Raw genomic sequence first — 20,393 nt, 5'->3', positions numbered from 1 at the left:
TCACGAGTCATTTCGAGTCATTGCACATTTTGACTCGAGTCAAGTCAAGTCAATCGATTTTCGAAGGTGACTCGAGTCAAGTCAAATCACTCAATTTTTGGAGGTGACTCGAGTCAAGTCATAAGTCAAGTCACGAGTCAAGTCACAATTCAAGTCAAATTGCCTTTTCGAGGTAGGCATAATTACGACATTGCATTTTGCTAGCTGTCTGAAATACGGATTGAGTGGTCATTGATTTTGAACCGATGAACGAATATAGAGTTAAATATAGACGCAAGTAAGGCGCTGTTTCGCTCACATATACGTAGAGCTGCTAGACTACGTAAGTAATTGCATAGCCTCAGTTTATAGTTACCAGCCAAAATAGAGAATAGAGAACAAAAGGTTTGGTTAAGTTAAGAACACAGAACAGAAATAGACATTTTGCTATTACATTACTTTACTATACTATACTAGAGTTTATGACAACGTAGGCTGTAAGCTTCGATCACTTCGTTTGCGGTCAATATATTTCTGAGAGAACAATGGAGTCTCAGTAAAACGCACGATCATAGAATGATTGGTCGCTCTCACGGGTTACATTAGCGTCGCGCAAACAATACGAGCATATGCAAGATACGGTGATTTTTATCGACACCGATTACTTGATGACTTGAATTTGACTCGTTAATTTTGCTCCGAGTCACGAGTCAATCCACATTTCTGATACGCCGAGTCAAGTCAAGTCATTTTATCAAGGTGACTCGTGTCAAGTCAAGTCATACGAAAAAGGTGACTTGAGTCTGACTCGAGTCATCCCAACACTGGTAACTGTTAGTGGCTAGGATCGTACAATTTCAAGACCCAAAAATATCATCTTTCACTACGCATCTCGAATCATTAGAATCATTACTCGACTCGAAAACTGATATCCGCAGCTCTCCTGCTAGGCGCTCAGCAATCACGGATAGCATGGAGGAGATAAAACCGGGGGTGCAGACTAGATGACCTTACTATAAAGGCCGTATCGCATCTCCGACGTCAAAGCATCTCGATGGTGCAGGCGAAAAAGAATACCATATCTCTCTCTCTCTCTGCTTCGAGCACTCGAATCATAGTGTCCTATATGGTGTCGACACAAGCAAATCTCACGACTCAGTGAAATTGATTCACGTCACAATTTCCATTTGGCTACAGGCAATTTGACGGTCATTTTTGACCGGCTTGCCGAGCATTAAATTTGGCAAAACGGGCATCAATCGAAAGCTGACTCTGCACTGATTACGAAAATATAAATTTTATTCCGCTCGCGGCCCTGGAACCCCCACAATCAGCCTCGATTTTTTTATTGTTATGGAGATTGGCATTGGGACGTAACAATGCTGCCTGGCTCTTTTTCTCTTGAGTCACTCTCTCGTTTCGCCAGACAGCATTGTTGCGTCCCAATACCAATCTCCATAACAATCAAAAATTCGAGGCTGATTGTGGGGGTTCCAGGGCCGCGAGCGGAATAAAATTTATATTTTCGTAATCAGTGCAGAGTCAGCTTTCGATTGATGCCCGTTTTACCAAATTTAATGCTCGGTAAGCCGGTCAAAAATGACCGTCAAATTGCCTGTAGTCAAATGGAAATTGTGACGTGAATCAATTTCACTGAGCCGTGAGATTTGCTTGTGTCGACACCATATAGGACACCATGCTCGAATCATTGCACCCAGCCCGAGTGGCGTACGCATGGGAATCGAAATCTAAAAATCGTCCTTGTGACATGCAAATTCTAAGCTTATTTGCGTTACGATGACACTTTCCATTGTGAAGCCTCGCATTAGCGAACTGGAATCTGAAAGGGAACCGAAGAAGTCACGCCGATTGCAAATATTCATTATAATGTTTTCGTTTTGGGAGGAAATCATATTTCTCTGTTGATGAGCAGTTCATTTTATGCAGCAGTAATTTACAGTCATGTGGTAGATGCAGAGGGGGTCAGTAACCAGATACTTCTACTTTTTCGAAGAACTCAAGTAGTTCTCCTGTACTTGCAGTAGTTACTAAAGTTAATTTAATATTTCACTACTTCTACCTCGTCATATTTTGTAACTTACTTACTTTTCGCTGCTATGTACCGATTGTCAAATAGAAGTATACCTTCAATTAATGAGATAGAGAAAGACCATGACGGTGAAATTGCGGCTATCTTTTCACGGAGAGTCCAAAGTTTTCGACATGCTTCGTATGAAAGGATTAGGCCAATTGATCCACGAAAGTCTCAATCAATATAATTTTGTGGCTGTTGCGTGGTTCATTTGTCCAATTTCAGACTGCTATATTCGCCCATATGACAATTTCACCACTGTAAATAGAGTTAAGCAAACTGTTAGGAATTGGACGATCCACCATATTTTCAGTTACTTTCCTAGTCGCGTAAAGCGGTTATGTATAGTACCCGATGCAACTTATCCGTACCGCTCATCGTCTTATTAACTACGGGCCTTATAATAAGAGTGAGGACGCCGTACTGTCACATTTTCTGAAATGAGAACTGGAGTGGAAAAATGGTATAGAACCACTGTTCCATAGCAAAGGCATCATTTGTATCACATGATACGGCGGCTGAAAATGTATATGTTGTGATGAGCAATGCAAAGCTAACTATGCACCGCTTGCATATGCCAATTTCCGGGTTTTAGCGAACAATGAAAGAGTATGTCTGACTGCTTTTCATAAGTACTTACTTGCCTGGGTAATTTTAAAAGACAGCAAATTCTACATCTACTTGAAGTAGCTTCGGACTGCTTCGAAAAGCACTACATCTACTCGTATTTGAGTTATAAGGTTCTGAGTCGCTACTTCCACTTCTAATTGAGTATCCGTCCTGACTACTTTGGCCACCTCTGCTGGTTAGATGTGTAGCTAGAATTATTACGTTATTAGATTATTACGTAACTGTTTTCGTGTTCACGGGACCGGGGACCGGATTGGTGGTTGTACCATCCCTTGTGACAGCCTAAAAATCGTTTGGTCCGGTTGAAAGAATTGTAGGGTTGTTCGCTTTCGGTGGGCCCGAAATGGGTATCGGATCTGCATGTCATTTATCGGTTTACCTGAGTCATCTTTCCCGTGAATCCCCTCGATTTTTGACCGAAATTTTGTTGGCCAATCAGTGGTCGAGAGAAATGGCGCATTCGAAAATCTCGGAATACTGCTATTGAAATTAGACTACATTGGACAAATCGATTGGGTGGGAGAATCATATGCTGTATTTTCACGATTCGGTTGAAGCATCTAACATTTGTCGTACCACTATAACTATTGATGTTGGGGGGTATCCACAATACAGCACAAGGAAATGTTTACCCTATAATGATATTGCAGGAGGGGCAATTGCGTTAGTTACAGTGGCTAGCGTATGAGCTTATGAGTGAAAAAATATCTTGGTAGCAAGCCAAGACAATTCAGAAAGACATCTGCAAATTCTAAAAGAGATTACCGTCTCAAATATCAGGTTACTGTTCGTGATTATTCGTTCAACCTCTCGTCACTTGCGGACGAGGCGAGTTCTCAAGTAACACGGAATACTCAACAAGCCATGAAGCTTGTGATGCTCACAAAACTAACACCGCAATGCGTACGAGAGTTTACATCTGGTTATGACGACGTAAGGCTGTGTTGTGATGATGAAGATTCAACAGTGCGGTTGTGATGCTTAATGGTACGCGCCTGTCGGAACGTGTAACAACTTTCAACCGAAAGTTACACAATGGGGAGTGAAAGATACCAACTTACGCGAAACATATCCACTTGATAACATATCAAGCACCCTAGAGCCTATTGATCAAGTACCCGTTGTAATTAGTTGATACAGAACAGGTGATGGCAAGGGAACTCGATCGAATTATGAAGGATAGAACTCATTTATAAAACAATGTAACTAAATGTCGATGATGCTTTCAAAACTACAAGAGACCTCGAAATATTATTCGTCATCCCGGTTATATTCACCAGCCAGAGACTACTCGCTCCCATACGTATCCTTTCTCTTTGTACCGAAATAATGGTTCACTTTCACAACAACATAACGACATGTGCGACACATGCGATGTTTCTGGCACATTTGAATTCACCGGTTATTTCCAATTTCCGGATATCGGGTAACAAATAAATTCCTGTCCCGTTAATATTCCCACCAATCTCACGCTATGTCTTGAAGATAGGAAATTAAAAAGCGCGATCTGTTTGGAGAATTGCGATTGGAAAAGGTGAATAATAATACATCTCACGCGAGGCCACGATAGGCATTGCAGGCGATAATTATTCATCATTTGTGTAGGAGTGGGACAGTGGAACTGGTCTGCGCGAGGCCGCAATTATTGCAAATTGACTCAGAAGTCGGTTGTTAAATTAGTTGTTGTTCCGATATCTGTGTTTCCCTGATAGAAATAGTTTAAACACGGATCAGATTTTCTCTCCTTGCTCATTGCTCATGCCAAATGTCCTGCCCATACTTCGTGACGTACTAAATATATGAAATGATTCAGAAAATTTCTAAATTTTCTATGGATTCGTATCGATTTAGTGACGTGACGCGGGGTGACTGCTGTGCCATTGGGAGATATAGTGGCCGTTGTCATCTGATAAATGTTGCCATGCAGGTCACATCCATCCAGAGGATTTTTTGCGCCTTCGTTCCAGCTCGCAACGAAGCTGTTGAATTTGCAAAATCTTGTCAAAATGAGTTGAGTATCGCTTCAAATGCGCGTTTCCATTTAATTCACGAGTCACGGCCGCTGATCTACAGACTGCGATGTATTATTGCGTATTGCAAGGGTTGTATTGTAAGTGCATTTCGTGGAGGGCGCCGGTTTAAAACATGTTTCGATTTTATTTTTTCGATGATCAGTTATATATGAAAATTAGCATCGGAAATTATTGTATTTGGTTCATGTTTATGTATGTGCTGTACATCGCATAGAGTGCTCGAAAGTCATGTAAATGTCTCGCGACGAAATCACTCAGATATATTCATGTTGCTGCATAAAACCGTGATTGCTGGACTTTCGGGCAGCATCTTCAATGTTTCAAATAAACATAAGTCATCTTGGGCCATGATAAACATAGTAAGTATACAAAGTGTGTCATAAATGTGCCATTAATGACGCTTCTGAAATGCGTCGAGGTTTATTCCATGCGCTGGTATCGCAAGTCGTTGCGTTCGTTGGTTTGAATTGTATGGGTCCAATTATAGTATCCAATGTGAGTGGAGTGGCATCCATGAGCGACTCGATGTGCCAAGGAAGAGATTAGTTAACATTGATATAGCTCTGTAGCCTGTTGTATTTACTGACTCCTCAAATGTCATAAATTTCAACTTCAGCGGGGGCGAAACTTTATTCTTTTTTTACAAAAACACGGAAAAGTACATTTATGTTAAGTGAAAACGCTAATAATACCCCATGCGTATCAGTGGCATGCGTGGTACGTAATGTAACACAATGCCTATCGCTTGATTCTACCTTCCCGGAATACAGTGCGTAAATACATATGAACAGCAATACGAACATGCGTTCCAGTAAAGAAATAACAATAACGAATTTGAGCCTGGCAATTTTGAGTATCGTCAAGACATCCGCTTTGCGTATAGCTACGTAGAAACACAACTCACCATAAGAAGACAATGTATCTGATTCTGTTTATTTTTGAAAAGTCAGCAAAATCTTAACTACAGCTTCAACTTTTCACAGGGACTATAACAAAAAATATTTACTAAACGAAAATTTCGCTGGATTGCAATCACCATATCGCATCCCACTTCATCACACATCAAATATAAGTTTGCGATTAACTTTTACAGTGGATTATGTCAAATGGGGCGATACCACGTATTTTGGTAGAACTTTATTGAGAGATTAGAACGTACAATTATAATGCGGAAAACGCAGTTATTTGATGTCCGAATGTCTAGCGTCAGTGACCGGAAAATGGTTTGATTTTGCAAACCCAAGAAGCGTTGGATCGAACATATTTCCGATTAGTCTGTTGTGATTTGCAAAGAAATTTGGTGGGCACATCGGTCCTCGGTGATTAAATCCAGTGAGTAATGGTCTTTCGGGTGGCGACAGTGACTTTCGGCGGGCTTCGCGGTCAGACGGTTTGTAAGATCCAAGTTTGCAATTATTGAACTGGTTTTCATTGCTGAAATAATAATACCAGCGTTATAAACATGGATTGAAAAGGCATAGCAATGGTGTCCAGCAAACTGATGAAAACTTATTCATGTAATAAATATGAACTCACTTGTGAAGTCTACTGTGCGTCTTCAAGTTACTTGAAGAGCTGAAGCGTTTGTGGCAGCTCGTACATTCGTATGGTTTCTCGCCAGTATGCACTAAATGATGCTTTTGCAGATGGGCTAGCTGTGTGAAACCTTTGCCGCATTCGTCGCACGAAAATGGACGCTCCCCCGTGTGTACGCGTAAATGAACCTGCAAAAGAGTTGACATTTTAATACAGACAGACCACAACACGATTTGGATGTATAGTGCAGGCATACTTTCAGATTTGACAGCTGTCCGAATACTTTGAGGCACACGTTGCATTCGTATACAATCTTTCCGTTTTCTTTACGAAGCGGGTATGGCAATGAACGGTACCCGGAATTGGGCCCTCTTTTTAATTTGCTGCCGGAACTGAAGAAAAATACCTTCATATTTAGAAACTATAAACCCAACAACGAGATAAATGTGTACTTCACCTAAAATCGTTGTCGCCTTTGGTAAATGATTGCTTTTCCCTAGGGTATTGCATGGAATATGTCGGGGTAAACCGCGGTCGACTGTCAAAAGATCTTGCGATCGGATGATGTTTTCCCGCAGAGCCCCTTAATTCCTGATGAGGCGAAGCTCTCGAGAAGCTTTTATACACATGATCCTTGCCTGCGTGGTTATTTTCCTTCTGCAGTAACGACATCATTAGCTTGCACTGCTCGTGGTACAGTAGATACGGCAAGGTCGGCAAATTTGGGAAATACGAAGGCTGCGGTGAAAAATACGGGGGTACGAATCTTGATAGCGCATTTAATTTAGATGCCGCGGGGTAATACAATCCGAGTGGAAATGGATGCAGTAGATTTTCCGGAGTCGGCGGTTGTGTGGCATTATCCGGAACCCCTATCTTATATTGCTCCTCGCTAATAAGAAAGTCCTGCATAGAACGCCCATGTCCCTGCGATTGCAATAGAAATAAACGGTTCATATCTGACAGCAACTTTTGCTGGGCCTCCGGTAGGGATGTCGCGGTGATTTTATGGGAATTTCCGTAATCTCTTGCTTCCGCGGTGGCCACAGGACGATGAGGGATGTCGACAAGATTGAAATTAGAATATTGACCCGTTGTGCAATCTGGGCTTGGACTTGCACTACCGTAACCGCTTTCAGCAAATCCAGTTTTGCCAGTCAAAATCCTCATGTTTGAAACTGCCTTTTGCTTGACATCTTGAACTGTGCTGCTGCTCCATCCTTCCGGAGATGTAGATCTTTTGGATAGATTTATAGCCTTTTCGTGCCCCGAACACTTCTCTTCTTTGATGATATCGCTGATGCTGAAGAACGATTTTTTCCTACTTGCGTCCTCACCCATTCCTGAATTCGATGTGCCGGAATATATGAAATATATCGTCCCAAGGCAGAAGAGAATCTAAGTGACACGGTACATAAACAGAGCACTAAACTATTGCTGGCGAAGAGGCAGTTTATATGTCTCGGGACAAAGCTTTCTTCTCTCACAAAACCAAAATGGAGTACGACCGAGAGAGTCGCAAGAGCAAAGCGTTTCCGTCACCGCAAGCGTCCGCGCGCAACACCCTGCCTATTAAAACATAAGGTAACAAACCAATATTACTCTAGCACTTTTACATACGTAACATCGCGCGAATCTGCACCAACATATAATTTAAATGTGGAATGAACTGCAGTTCGCGATGTCCTCTTCCGTGTTGACTTTCGTATCGCATTTATCAAAACAAACTGCTTAATCGTCTTAAATCACCGTCTTACTACCAGGTGTGATAAGGCTTGCTTGGGCAAGCAAAACCTCGCGATGTTCACATGCATACCTTTATCGGTAATTAGCGGGGGCACAATCTAGATTCATGCTAATTCGCTTTGCAAACATCAGGTCAGTTACATGAGCGTGCGATTAGCTCTCATAATCTGATACAATAGAAAAGCATTATTAATGCAACAATGTGTTTTTCTGGGAACCCTCGATCCAAGCACACATGTACAATAGGTAATGATCGGTAAGGACTCGCAATATATGCATTCAATCGTGTAGTGCGATATTCGGAAGGAAATCAGCGTTGTTAACGTATCTTCGACGCTAATGATCGTTCTTTGTCATTATATACAAGATATGAGAATATTTCTTCTCGGAAAGATTCAATCACAAGCAAATTTACTCAGTTTCCAATCTATCACAATCAATGTGGCTCATTTCTTACCGCTCAATAGAATCGTGCGCATCGCATTGAGGTGATAGTTGAAAACCTGGGCACTACCCAGAAAATAGCATCACAATATGAAATCGTTACGCATCTTATCCGCCCAAGTTTCCTATTCCCCGAAAGCCCAGGAGCATTGGACCTCATTGAATCAGGTTGCTATTCGATGGCAATAGCATTTTCAATGTATAGTCAGAATTACGCTTTTAGAAGACATTGCGTTGATGACTTTAGTAATATGATTATGATTAATCGCGTAGCCATTAACAGTACGAAACTACAGGCAATATTGAGCACCAAACACCATCACCGCCTCCGTCTCACCAAGTAATTAAAAGTCGATTTTCTTACTTACATCGATTATATCTGTTGGTGATGCACAGGGTTGAGGCATCGCCTTGTGTCTGTAAGGTACTTGAGCAAATGTGTGGGCATTATGTGATACTGCATACTTTACCGCATACGAGATCGGTAATTTGTCACGCGAGTGAAGGCCATTTGAATTCAAAGGAACAAGTCAAGCCTCTCTGCCTATAGCCCAGTGACGCACTCTAGTCACCGAACAGTGGGTATCGCAATAATCCGCAGGTAACATTATCCGATCCACTACAAGACAAAAATGCGCCCAGGCAAAGAAACCCTCACTGATTTACCAAGTTCGATTTGCGAGCGGTTTCACTTCCATTGGTACGAAACAGTAGAAGGCGGAAATCCGGTAACGATTTCGCACGCAAACACCAACAACGACGTCGTCACGGGTCACGGCAGACGCGAGTATCCTCAACAGACGCAGTAACAACTGTGAACACATTTATTCCATTTAATTTCAATATTCCAATTATAATTTCGCCGACATAAGGCTACCGAAAAGACATGTTCGCTTGAATAAGTTATATGTCACTGTTAACAATCAAATCCAGTAGGTTAATAAATGCCGCATAAGGAGTCGAAGGAACCTACAAAGTACTCGTCATTCCGCTAGCATCAAGTTTCACCCAAAACATTGTTTTTCGCGTGCAAATGAAATTATAAGCCCCGAATGTAAGCGTTCAAGTTTTTCTAATTCAGGGTTAATGCTTCCTAAACAGCTGAAACCACTTCACATCCAAGTAGGCTTCGATATAAAATTAAAAGTATTGGCATGGAACAAATGGGACGAAGTGTACCGGTATATGAAATAGCGTCATGTAATACACCAAGTCAATAGCGAGAATATTCACTTACTTTTTGGTAATTTGATTCCATTTGACTCATAATCATGCAAATGCCAATAATTTTAGAATATGAAAACAATGCACAACTATGATGGACTGGCATTGTCGCCTACGCGTTGTAGGCGGGTTTTCATTGCAGTTCTCTCAATGTAAATTGCTCTGTTTGCTAAACAAACTTGCAAGAGGGAATAGAAATCTTTCGGAAGCCAGGTCTATCATCATCCAACAGAATCAGCACTTCTCATGTATTGATATCTTGCACATTTCCTGAACTTTAAGGGTTGAAACCGTTTCGAAATCAAATGGAGGCACTCGCTTATCATAACATTGTATTTTCGTATGCAGTTTCTAACCATACGCTGTTTTATAATGTACCTACCAGCTTGTTAATATAACTTGAAACGGGTCAATGATACCCATATTATTCAATTCACACAAGGACGCATAGCGATATAAATTCTCCATTCATTAGTGCCATTAACATTTTATACGGATGGTGGAAATTATATGCAGGAAACCACAATCGTATAAATAAATCAACTAATTATTTTCATATCTTCGTGGATCTTATCGCCAGTTGCATTAAGGATTTTACAAAGATATCCCAACAACGCGCTTTCGTTTGCAGGTATGGACTGTAGGTCCTTATATTATGTAGCATAGTTCTGATAACATATGATCTTATCTATATTTGGTACCCCGCTTCTGGACCTACTTATTATAGCCAGATAAACATTTGGGAATGAGTTGAAAATTGCCGTGGACTAGCAAGGACGTAAGATCACGGATCCATTGTGACGGAGTGAACGACATCGAAATGGATGAGTAAAAAATTGGGTGTGCGAAGGAGTCCTGCGCCCCCCATCTCTATGGCTGTAGCCGATGGCCGGGGGTTATAGGTTACTCTCGCCGTCCTACGAACCGTGTTCTGAGATCACCTTTACCTAGTTTGCGAAATTCGCATGGTATTCTTTGCTAAATGTATTTGTACTTTTTGATTTGTGACTTTCATGTTAGCGCGGCGCAAGCAATCGATAGCAGTGAATTAATTGTAGCTATTGCATTTTCCAAATTGCTTAATTAACTAAACCATGACTAACAGAAAAATACACGCATATCGAACTCATACCGCATATAAGACCGTGTTCACGACTAAGTAATTTCATCCCATTCGGTACAGTTACGCTCAGTTACTTGTGAACTTATTATGGACAAACCAAAGAAGTGTCAGTCTCTATACAAGCCCAATTAACGGCTTGATTTGTTTATGAGTTTTTTTTATTCCTTTCGTATTCGTCAATTCAGTTAGCTGGCGATTCCACATTTTGCACCATCCGTATATTTATAACATGATGCCTGCGACATCTTCGGTATCCTCCTTGTAATCAATCCTATCATTCATCGAATGAGTGACTGTACTATACGCAAAGAATCACAAGCTGCTTCTTTGATTATTGTAATTGCGATCCAGCCATTCGTCTATTCATCGAAGGCACGGTATTTGGCAGCACCGAAAGTCCGTAAATCGCCGGAAATTAATATTCTGAGTGAGATGATTGGCGGATGATTACAGTCTCGATTTTACAAGACTTGGTGTAGCTTTCTTTCCATAATAGAGTCGAATCGGGGCGCTGGCCGATTGCTTTTGGGACACGATCCGCAATGGCGTCTCATTTCAATGCTCCAGGAATATATACTTACCATCGAAACCGCATTGAAATAAAATTGAATTTGATCGATTACGCGCTCACAATGAGAGGAAAGTGGAATGACAGGGACTATGATTAAGTGCTTATCTCCGAGATTTCTAATAATTTCTGTCATCGAAATTGTCGGAGACAATATACAGTGTGTTTGTTTACTTGGAGTTTTAATGATGCTATACGGTCGTTGCGTGGTCTATATGTAATTGCGTTGCAATAATATATATCATCTGAGTTCCTTCGCTATTACGCGGAGAGCACGAATGATCTGGAGTCCCATCGTTTCATCTATAGAAGTTTAACCAGGTGATAAATGTATTCTTCTCTCCGCTGACTTTCGTCATACCCGTCCTGATTTCAAAGACTACTCCAAGTCGTCGCCTTCCTATCTTTTCGTTGTATCGCAGATTTTGTGGTGTATTGAATTGATAAATTTGCTGATAAACCGAACCGAACCCGATGTGATGTTATATTCGTCCGCTACGTCGCGATGCAATCATAACTTTCATTGTTGATATTTCTTGCCCCGTCCAGATTTTCCTTCCGGCATGCCGGTACCGCTTATGCGGATGATCATTAAGTAGCATTTCCGAAGAAAAAAAAACTTTCCATTTGTTTTTCCGAGAGGATAGGGTTATATAATGTTGAATTTATATTAGGCAAATACCATTTATTAGTAGCCCTTCTAACTGGTTCTAAACTTATTCATGCAGTTGCTGTTCGTTGTTGTTTGTGGTATTCATGGTGTTTGTCGACTACTATGTCCATTTAAACCAGGCCAATTTTATTTTATTTTTAACCCGTAGCTGTCGACTTGTACCATGACCCACTCCAAGGCTTTTATAAGACACCGCGAACACGGATGATATGGCGAGGAAGAGCCTAGATAAAGCTCAAGCACTTAGGTGGGAATTCTGGAATCGACCTCGGTCGGACTCGAATCTGCAACCCATTGATGTTGCAGCTGTGGATTATACCACTATGCTCACTCGCTACTTATTCATGCAGTGCGGGTCTCCGTATATTTCAAGATCTTCCGGTGTGTCGCTGGAACCCAATACCGATACAAGATGCTTTAATGAATAACGTCGTTGGGGGATAGGAATCGGATGGGCAGTAAATTCATTATTTGCAATGCGTGCTGGTGGTGTTTTGATTGGCATATTAATATATTTTCTTTTCACCTACGCGATCCGGTATTGCCAATTGCCTTCCCCAAATTTATCTCTTCGATACGGGAAATATGTCTAAGGTAATCTGTTCCAATTTTAGGGTGGGCAAGTTTCTATGTCGGTTACGAAGTATCTATTACGTGGTTAGAAACTAACTGTGAAACAGCTGCGCGCATTTATGCATGTACGTTGTACGATTGCAGATTTATTTCATCGCTGAACTTCGACTTACGCGGAAATTAGCATCATTTCAGGACGCAATCTGCAAATTTCTGAATCATATACGTTCAATGTGCCGCGAAGAGTAAAGTCCGTAGATCTTGCGTTTCATTTTTCTTTCAAAGCACACATAACAGTGCAGAAAAACCATTTCCTGGTAGTGCTTGTAGAAGAATATACGGGTAATCACCACCGTGTAATTTGTACTTCCTTGATTTTCAATGGAAAATACCAATATCATTTCTTCACATGTCGATGTCTGACTTATCAGAATGTAACTGATCCTAGTAGGTAAAACCCGGTTTCATACAACGCCTATTCGACAGGTTAGTGAACTATAGAGATTGACGTGATAGCCAACATTATGTGCATACACTATAGTTACAAGCTTCCTCTACATTGATGAATTTAATTTCACTTAGGTGTTTACATCGCAGTAATCGAAGTATCGGGACCTAAACAATTGGATTTTCGCGGCGTTTACATTGTCTTTTCTTACTAATAAATTAGGCGGACTTTCCGGACATTTGGCCTTATCTGTGATTGTATCTATATACAATATACATACAAATTTTATTTCTACAGCAACGCAATTTTATATTTGTTGCCTGTAAATTCGATATATGATGCGACAAGAAAGGACTATTCTGAAGGGCTATTATCCCATAGTTGAACCGCTACCCACCAAGTACGTTTCACAATATTTGAATTACAAGAGGTGTTGTAGTCATTAGTTTATTATTTTCACGAAGCACTACTTGAAATCAAATCCGCTAATCAGTGAACGTTCAATGGACTTCGTCAACATCGTAATAATCAATTAAATTCCTCGCAATGAACGCGTTAGATCAAACTGTCCAGCCAAATGTATTTGCCGTGCTTTCACCCTTTTCAAAATTGGAGTGCTGTCATTCATTGACGCGCCCCACGGAATGAACACCCGATGTCATTTATCGTGAAATCATCAATTTTACATACCAAGGCGGTCCTTATTGGTACTCAGTTTCGAGAATTAATATAATCCCACTGTTTGTTATGCATTGTCGATATGCGATTATTCGCACACAATATGCAATTTATCCATCCTTTCACTGGGAATACATATTGGGCGCATTGGATTACCACACGGATCGAAATAGTCAATATCTGCCAATTCCACTTGTGCATTGCGCTGTTGAGAACATATTCCACATTGTAATAATGACTGCCGAAAATATGTTAGCATGTACAATTTCGTACGGCAAGTATGAAAAATTGAGATTGAAATAATATTTTGACAATTCCGCGACGTCAGGAATTCATACGAACATAAATAACGTCAGAATGCCATATCCTGGTAATGTGGAAGGGCAAGAAAGCCCAACGTCCTGTTTGCGACCACAGGCGTATCCGGGCTAAAAATTGAGAAGGGTCGAAATATTTTTAAGAATAAGGTGATCAATGACAGATGCATTTCGACGTTGTAAAACACATGATTTCACAATGACGACGACAAAAATTGGTGATGGCGACGCAACTTTCATTCCCCCTGACTACGCCTATGCACCGATTAATATTTAAACAAATATACAATATACATGCACAACGCACTCCTTGGGTTAGCGCCGCCGATGATGATACCGTCAAAGCGTTGGTGCATGGAATAACACTTTTAGGTGTTACGGTATTGTACTGGACAAACCATGTGCTGATATAGTAACATATAGGCTACCAGTAACTCGAAATATACCAGCTGCGCGTTCTAATTTACATGCGTCAAGTGCTGCAGACACAATTGTGAATTACTGAGCACTCAAGGCTGCGCTAGACATGCTGATTGACCCAAGGATCTACTCCAGGTATATCGTCACACCTAGCGAAAAGATTTTGCATTCCCACCCTTGTATCACCCGTCCTACACGGGTGTGAATTTACACCGGTGTTATGCGAAGCCAGAACCTACCTCAAATTTACACCACGGTATACATCAAGCACGATATTTTAATCCCCGGGCTGACCAAGTGCCTAGTCCATTCGTCAAATACTATAATTAATGATTATATTTTTGCTATTTGATGATTGATTTCGTTGTTTTTGTTGTTGCGAGTTTCTAACAAATCGGTCAATATGACAGTCTGTATGCGAACATTGCGAAGCAGGCTGTCTTGGTGTTGCTGACATCTAGCGGATTCCGCGACACCGGTGTAACGACGCGCGGGTCTCCGCTCCATCACTCATGCGTCAGCACTCAGCATGTCGGCCCCACGTAGCGGATCACACTGAGTGACCCGAGCAGGTAGTCGCCAATGAAGGCCCCTAACAAGCATAGGCTACGCTACACCAAAGCAAGCGAGAAAATAGGCGTACCCATGAAAAGTCACCTACGAAATGCTTACGTTAAGAAGTGCATTGGTATTGCGCGCAGGGCTCACACCTGGAATAGGAATCTTAAAAACTGGCGACGCATCCTTGCAATGCAGTGCAAATATTCTGTTCAGAAATCCCGTTTTTCTGTTATATTCTGGCAGATTGGCAGTCATAGTTTACTCTGCCCCGACGCTCAAAAATGTCAGTAACGAGCCGAAAGCAAAATTCAAGTTGTTGTTGTTGTTAATGATATTCATGGTGTTTCCACTACATTGGTCACTTTAGACCAGGCCGATATTCTTTATTATGATTCCTTATTTACCGAATTGTAGCACTGGCACGGCCCACTTTTAGGCTTTTTCAAGACACCGCTTACCTTACGCGGATCACGTGGCGAGGAGAAGCCAAGTAATATGTATTACTAGTAGGGATGGTGTGAACGCGAACCCTTTTAAAAGGTTTTGTGTGAACGCGAACGTGAGCCTCATGACGTCACGTGACGTCATTTTGCTAATTCCAACCCTACATTTCAGTGAAGTGATAGCCTAGCCTATATTAATGTAGGGATTGTAGGCCTACACGATACCTAGCGGCCACAGAATGTCACAATGCTGAAGTACATATTGACGTTTTAAACGTCGCCGAATGTATCAACTTGGACAATCAAATGATAAAATAATCACAGCAAATCAATATCTTCTGTCGCTTTGCCAACAATTTCGACGAGGACTTGCAAGGGAATATAAGCTTACGCCTTAACGGTCTAAGCCAGACCGGACAATGTATTCGGCGTCTGAGTATTGCTACGTTGATATTGAGCATAGTGTAAAACGGATTTTGCTACATATTACTCCTTTAACAAGTTATACAGCAGTAACCAACACCCCAATCGCACGGATTTGATATTTGCGATAAAATATACATATGAAGTCAAGATTGACCCCATACGCCTGCTAGATTTTTTTACGTCAGACAACGATATCAATTTCATTGATTGGTTGAATAAGCATCAGTCGCTGACTACGTACAAGTTGTGCATTTTCGCTCTTGATGTTGTGTGATTGCGGGTCAAGCTCACACCAGAAAGTCACTAAATATTCACAAACGGAAAGCTGGATATTTCGAGCAAACTTTTGTAACAAAGCAAGTAACATTTTTGAGATTGTCAAGGTGCATGCTCGTTTATTGTTGATTTTATTATGCTGCCAGCGATATGCATACAGTAGCCCACAGTTGAAATGCAATAAATTTCAACTAAAGATGTTATAATGCAGTGAAAATTGTAATATATGAGAAAGGTTCACAGTGCAGAACCTACCAAGGTTCGTTTGCGAACGTAAACCTCTAAATTTGTGAGGTTCACACACAGAACGCGAACGTGAACCTCACGTTCACACCATCACTAATTACCAGAGATGAGCAATTGAGCATGGATTAGGATTAGGATTTCAAAAAACAGGATTTGTGAAATTTATTCGGATTTGGATTGGATTAGGATTAGAGATTTTTTTCTGAACGGATTAGGATTTGGATTGGATTTACCGATTTTCTGGAAGATTGATTTGTCGTGTGGCGAATGGCGACAAACTTTATTTAGATCCGCTATCAATTTAATCATGGTTACTAAGTTATCTTGAATCGAGAGAATCGTTGGTAGTGAAAGAAAAATTTCCAATCCCTCCCTACCATAAATTAGGATTTTTACTGAATTTCCAGTTGGAATCGGATTAGGATTGGACATGGACTTGAATATGAAAAAGTTATGGATTATGATTTGGATTTGGAGGTTCGGATTTCGATTGGATTAGGACATAGAAATTCCAAATCCGCTCATCTCTGCTAATTACTAGGTAACTTATTAACCGCACCGGTGCGCCTGAAAGTAAACATCACTCGATGGCAGCAACAATGAGCTATAGCAGTAATAGGCCTAACCAATGTTCAACGCACTAGTAATGAATTCCATGTTATCGTATTTTTATAGAAGCTTCATGTATAAGTGGGCGTTAGAATTGTAGACAGGCAAGTTGAGCCCCCGTTGTATGAGATCGAATATAATCTGACGATTATCATATTCATTCATAGTGAAAAGTAATGACTGATGAGTGATGAGTGATGACACATAACAGATTACGAATTTATAGCTTTGTCAATCGGAACATTAGCAACAAACAATATAGGATGTGCTTCCGCGATCCCTGGGCTGGTCACCAGAAGCTGTTTTCCAACGTCGCCTACTTTTTACAGCGTGACTTACTGTGCTTATGGGCTTTTCAAGATACTGTTAGTACAGCGGGATCAGCGATGAGGAGCCCAGATAAACCTCCGGCACATAGAAACTAGCCCGAGCAGGGCTTCGAACCAGCCACCATTGGTGTCTTAGCGGAGTTTTACTCACTGATTTTAATTTATGTTGACCACCGAGCGTTCAAGGAACATAATTTGAGGCGGCATCGTGAGAACAATCTTGCAGTGAAATACATGCACTCGACTGATGCGGAAGACCTGCTACCGAAGCAAAACAGCAAGTCACACAGAGATCGGCATACAACCTAATATTAACATATGGGCTTAGCAACATGTGTTACCAATCCAATTCACTGCTTTCAATTCATACAAAAATTATATACCCCACAAAATATAGCCCAAACTTGTCTCGGCCCGCCAACGTATTGTCTGCCTCACATTTGGCCCGCTGGGGAATAACTGCTTGCCCCTGGCGTAGTGGTAGTGGTAGCCACAGGTGCAACAAAAAAAGTCGCGGATTCGAATCCTACCTAGGTCGACTCCAGAATCCCGCCCCAAGTGCTGGCGGTTATTTCTGCTCCTCCTCGCCTTCTGATACGCGTTAGCAATGCCTTAAAAAGTCTGCAAGTTGCCCGTGCTACAAGTCGGCAAATACTGAATCACGAAAAATAATATCGGCCCGGTGTAAATGACCATTGCAGTTGAAAAACACCGTGATAAACAAACACCATACACAACAAAAACAATATGCAAACACATATATGCTATTATGTTGTTATCTTTTTTTTAAATTGTGTCTCGGATGGCCAGTTCCCCATCCTTGCTGTAAACTCTGAAACCAATATTATAGAGGTAGGGAGTATTATATACGAATTATAATCAAATGTTGCTCAGAAACAAAATGCTACATTCAACGCAGAAGCGGATGTGGGGGAAGCTTTCCGGATCCAGACCGGATCCAGGTGTATCTTCGTTAAATATTTTGGGCTTCAATGGGACAGTTGTCACTCGATTAATCATTGATATAAATTTGTAATAAGCCCAGCTTTCGGTTTCAATTCGGCTGCAATCAAACGCCAGGTCCGGGCCCAATAAACGGCCATACCCTATCTGATTCCATCAATCACTCTAAAAATTATTTCAAACAAGCGCATAATATCAACATGATATCATGGAAAACTTAATGTGATTCAGTTTTCCATGATGATATAAACGTGAAACGACTATTATGAGAAGCCAAATGTTGAAGCATTTTCGGCGTCTCCAATCTCCTTAGCATGCAGAAAAGCAAATTGATTCGCACCATCATCACGCAAGGCTTAATCCGATCTTGTGACAGGAAATGGCAATGCACATTTGCTGTTTCTTTATCCATTCCGGCATGACTATTGACGAGACACCGATGCACCGAAACAATAAATATGCGCTTCGTTTGCCTGCGAATGCCTGCTGTTGTTTAGATGTGGTTTGTTACAGACAATGTGCGGTCCTGCATCGCTATAATAGCCTATATAGCATTAACTTAGTCCAGTGGTGGGTAAATTGCGGCTCTCTAACGTGTTTGTGAAGCCGCGAATACAATTCTGACTTACTTTAAATAACGATATGCAGTGCCTCGGTCTGCAAGAGAGAGGTAGAGAGAGAGAATGTTTCGGTTTGTAAAAAAATGCCGAGGAAATCAAAACGCCGTATTAGAAATTTGTGTTGTAAGTCGACAGAATTCAGAAAATCTGTATATATATATATACTCAGGTAGGTCCACGTTTCAGGTTTTCCGCAGAGGGACCACAATTTATTTTTTAGCGATTTCATTTGGCCAGTTGGCCACACGCAGTCACACACCGGAGCCAGCAAAAGGTGACGAATTTCATAAATGTGTTCAAAGAGGACATGTATTCGCGATTGTTTGAAGGGCCCTTCAAACAAGTTTCCGAGCATTTGTACAGATAGGCCACCCATTGCGCAGATTTGTACATAGCGGCTATGATTTTCAAACGGTGTACAGACAGGCCGCGTATGCACGATAATTTGTACAGATTGGCCACTAAAATTGTCGAAAATTTGTGTACATCTACATTGTACCTACATGCTACATTGTACGACGTACAGTGAGACCGCATATTAGCCATTAAACGTTGTGTTCCATAGCGTCATGCTTTTCTCGTCTTCCAGTTCGCAATCCAGGAGGAAGTTGGAATTCCTATTTTCTCTTAAAGAATCCCGTAGTACAATCGTCTCTCCGGTATCAAAATAATAACTACGACCACCGTCGGTACAAAGCTGTTTCTTTGAAGTGACATCATGAGAATCGATTGTCTCGTTCTTGATGGTCGATTGTATGAAATAATATCAATTTGGCACGGTATCATCTAACAGCGTACCAACATTCCTACTCAATATCAGTCGCAGATTACATAAGTCTCTGACTTACTACTCCCATTCTGGGACGTCACGAAAATTGTCGATATCCCCTGCATCTAATGGCCGATACAGATGTTTCTTTCAAATTGTAATATCTATACTGGATGTTATCGCCGAACCGATAATAATCGGTTGCTCGGCTCTAATTATAGGCTTCAAACGTTTTCGTTTAAATGCCTATATACCAGGTTACAGTTATACAAGTCAGATCCATACCAAATAATGCCACAGATTATTGTCGGAAGATAGTGGCTCAGGTAGATGTCATTTGACAGCGGTGGTAGGGCCACCAGATTGTTTGCTATAGTTTACATAAATAATGGGAACCGATAGGACAGAACAAAAGATTTAGAACAGTGGTTCTCAACCACCGGCCCGTGGCAAGTTTTTTGTCGGTCCGCCTAATGTATTAGAATTTTATACCTCAAACCGGAATTACAAGAACTTGGACGCTTGCCCACTAATTAGAGTAATAAAACATCAAATTCTAAATTGATTTAGAAGTTCGCAACGTATATGGCTCATGCTGGTCTACTTTGAGAGTGCGTCACGATGGTGCAAATGTTGTACGAAACTATTTAAAAGTAGCATCCAACTC

General features: G+C 41.1%; 1 protein-coding gene across 1 annotated transcript; it reads right to left on the bottom strand.

The window, feature by feature from the left end:
* Window positions 1-5,653: 5,653 nt before the first annotated feature.
* Window positions 5,654-7,858, bottom strand: LOC145447886 (uncharacterized). The gene is made up of 4 exons (XM_080326153.1): window positions 6,728-7,858; window positions 6,527-6,662; window positions 6,271-6,458; window positions 5,654-6,168 (listed from the first exon to the last, which is right to left on the bottom strand). Exons 1-4 carry the CDS (start codon window positions 7,609-7,611, stop codon window positions 5,916-5,918), a joined length of 1,461 nt encoding a protein of 486 aa, XP_080182279.1. The 5' UTR covers window positions 7,612-7,858; the 3' UTR covers window positions 5,654-5,915.
* Window positions 7,859-20,393: the final 12,535 nt, after the last annotated feature.

This window comes from Botryllus schlosseri, chromosome 10 (assembly GCF_051294905.1).
Source record: "Botryllus schlosseri isolate E-star chromosome 10, Bs_hap1, whole genome shotgun sequence".
Classification (NCBI taxonomy): Eukaryota; Metazoa; Chordata; class Ascidiacea; order Stolidobranchia; family Styelidae; genus Botryllus; species Botryllus schlosseri.
The sequence above is the reverse complement of the archived record's forward strand: the minus strand, read 5'-3'. Positions and strand labels throughout refer to the sequence as shown.

Coding starts and splice junctions, on each gene's coding strand:
- LOC145447886 (XM_080326153.1), bottom strand. CDS start 7,611: ATGGGTGAGGACGCAAGTAGGAAAAAATCGTTCTTCAGCATCAGCGAT. Junction 6,459..6,526: donor GACAGCTGTCAAATCTGAAA/GTATGCCTGCAC, acceptor ACTCTTTTGCAG/GTTCATTTACGCGTACACAC. Junction 6,169..6,270: donor ACGCACAGTAGACTTCACAA/GTGAGTTCATAT, acceptor TTATTATTTCAG/CAATGAAAACCAGTTCAATA.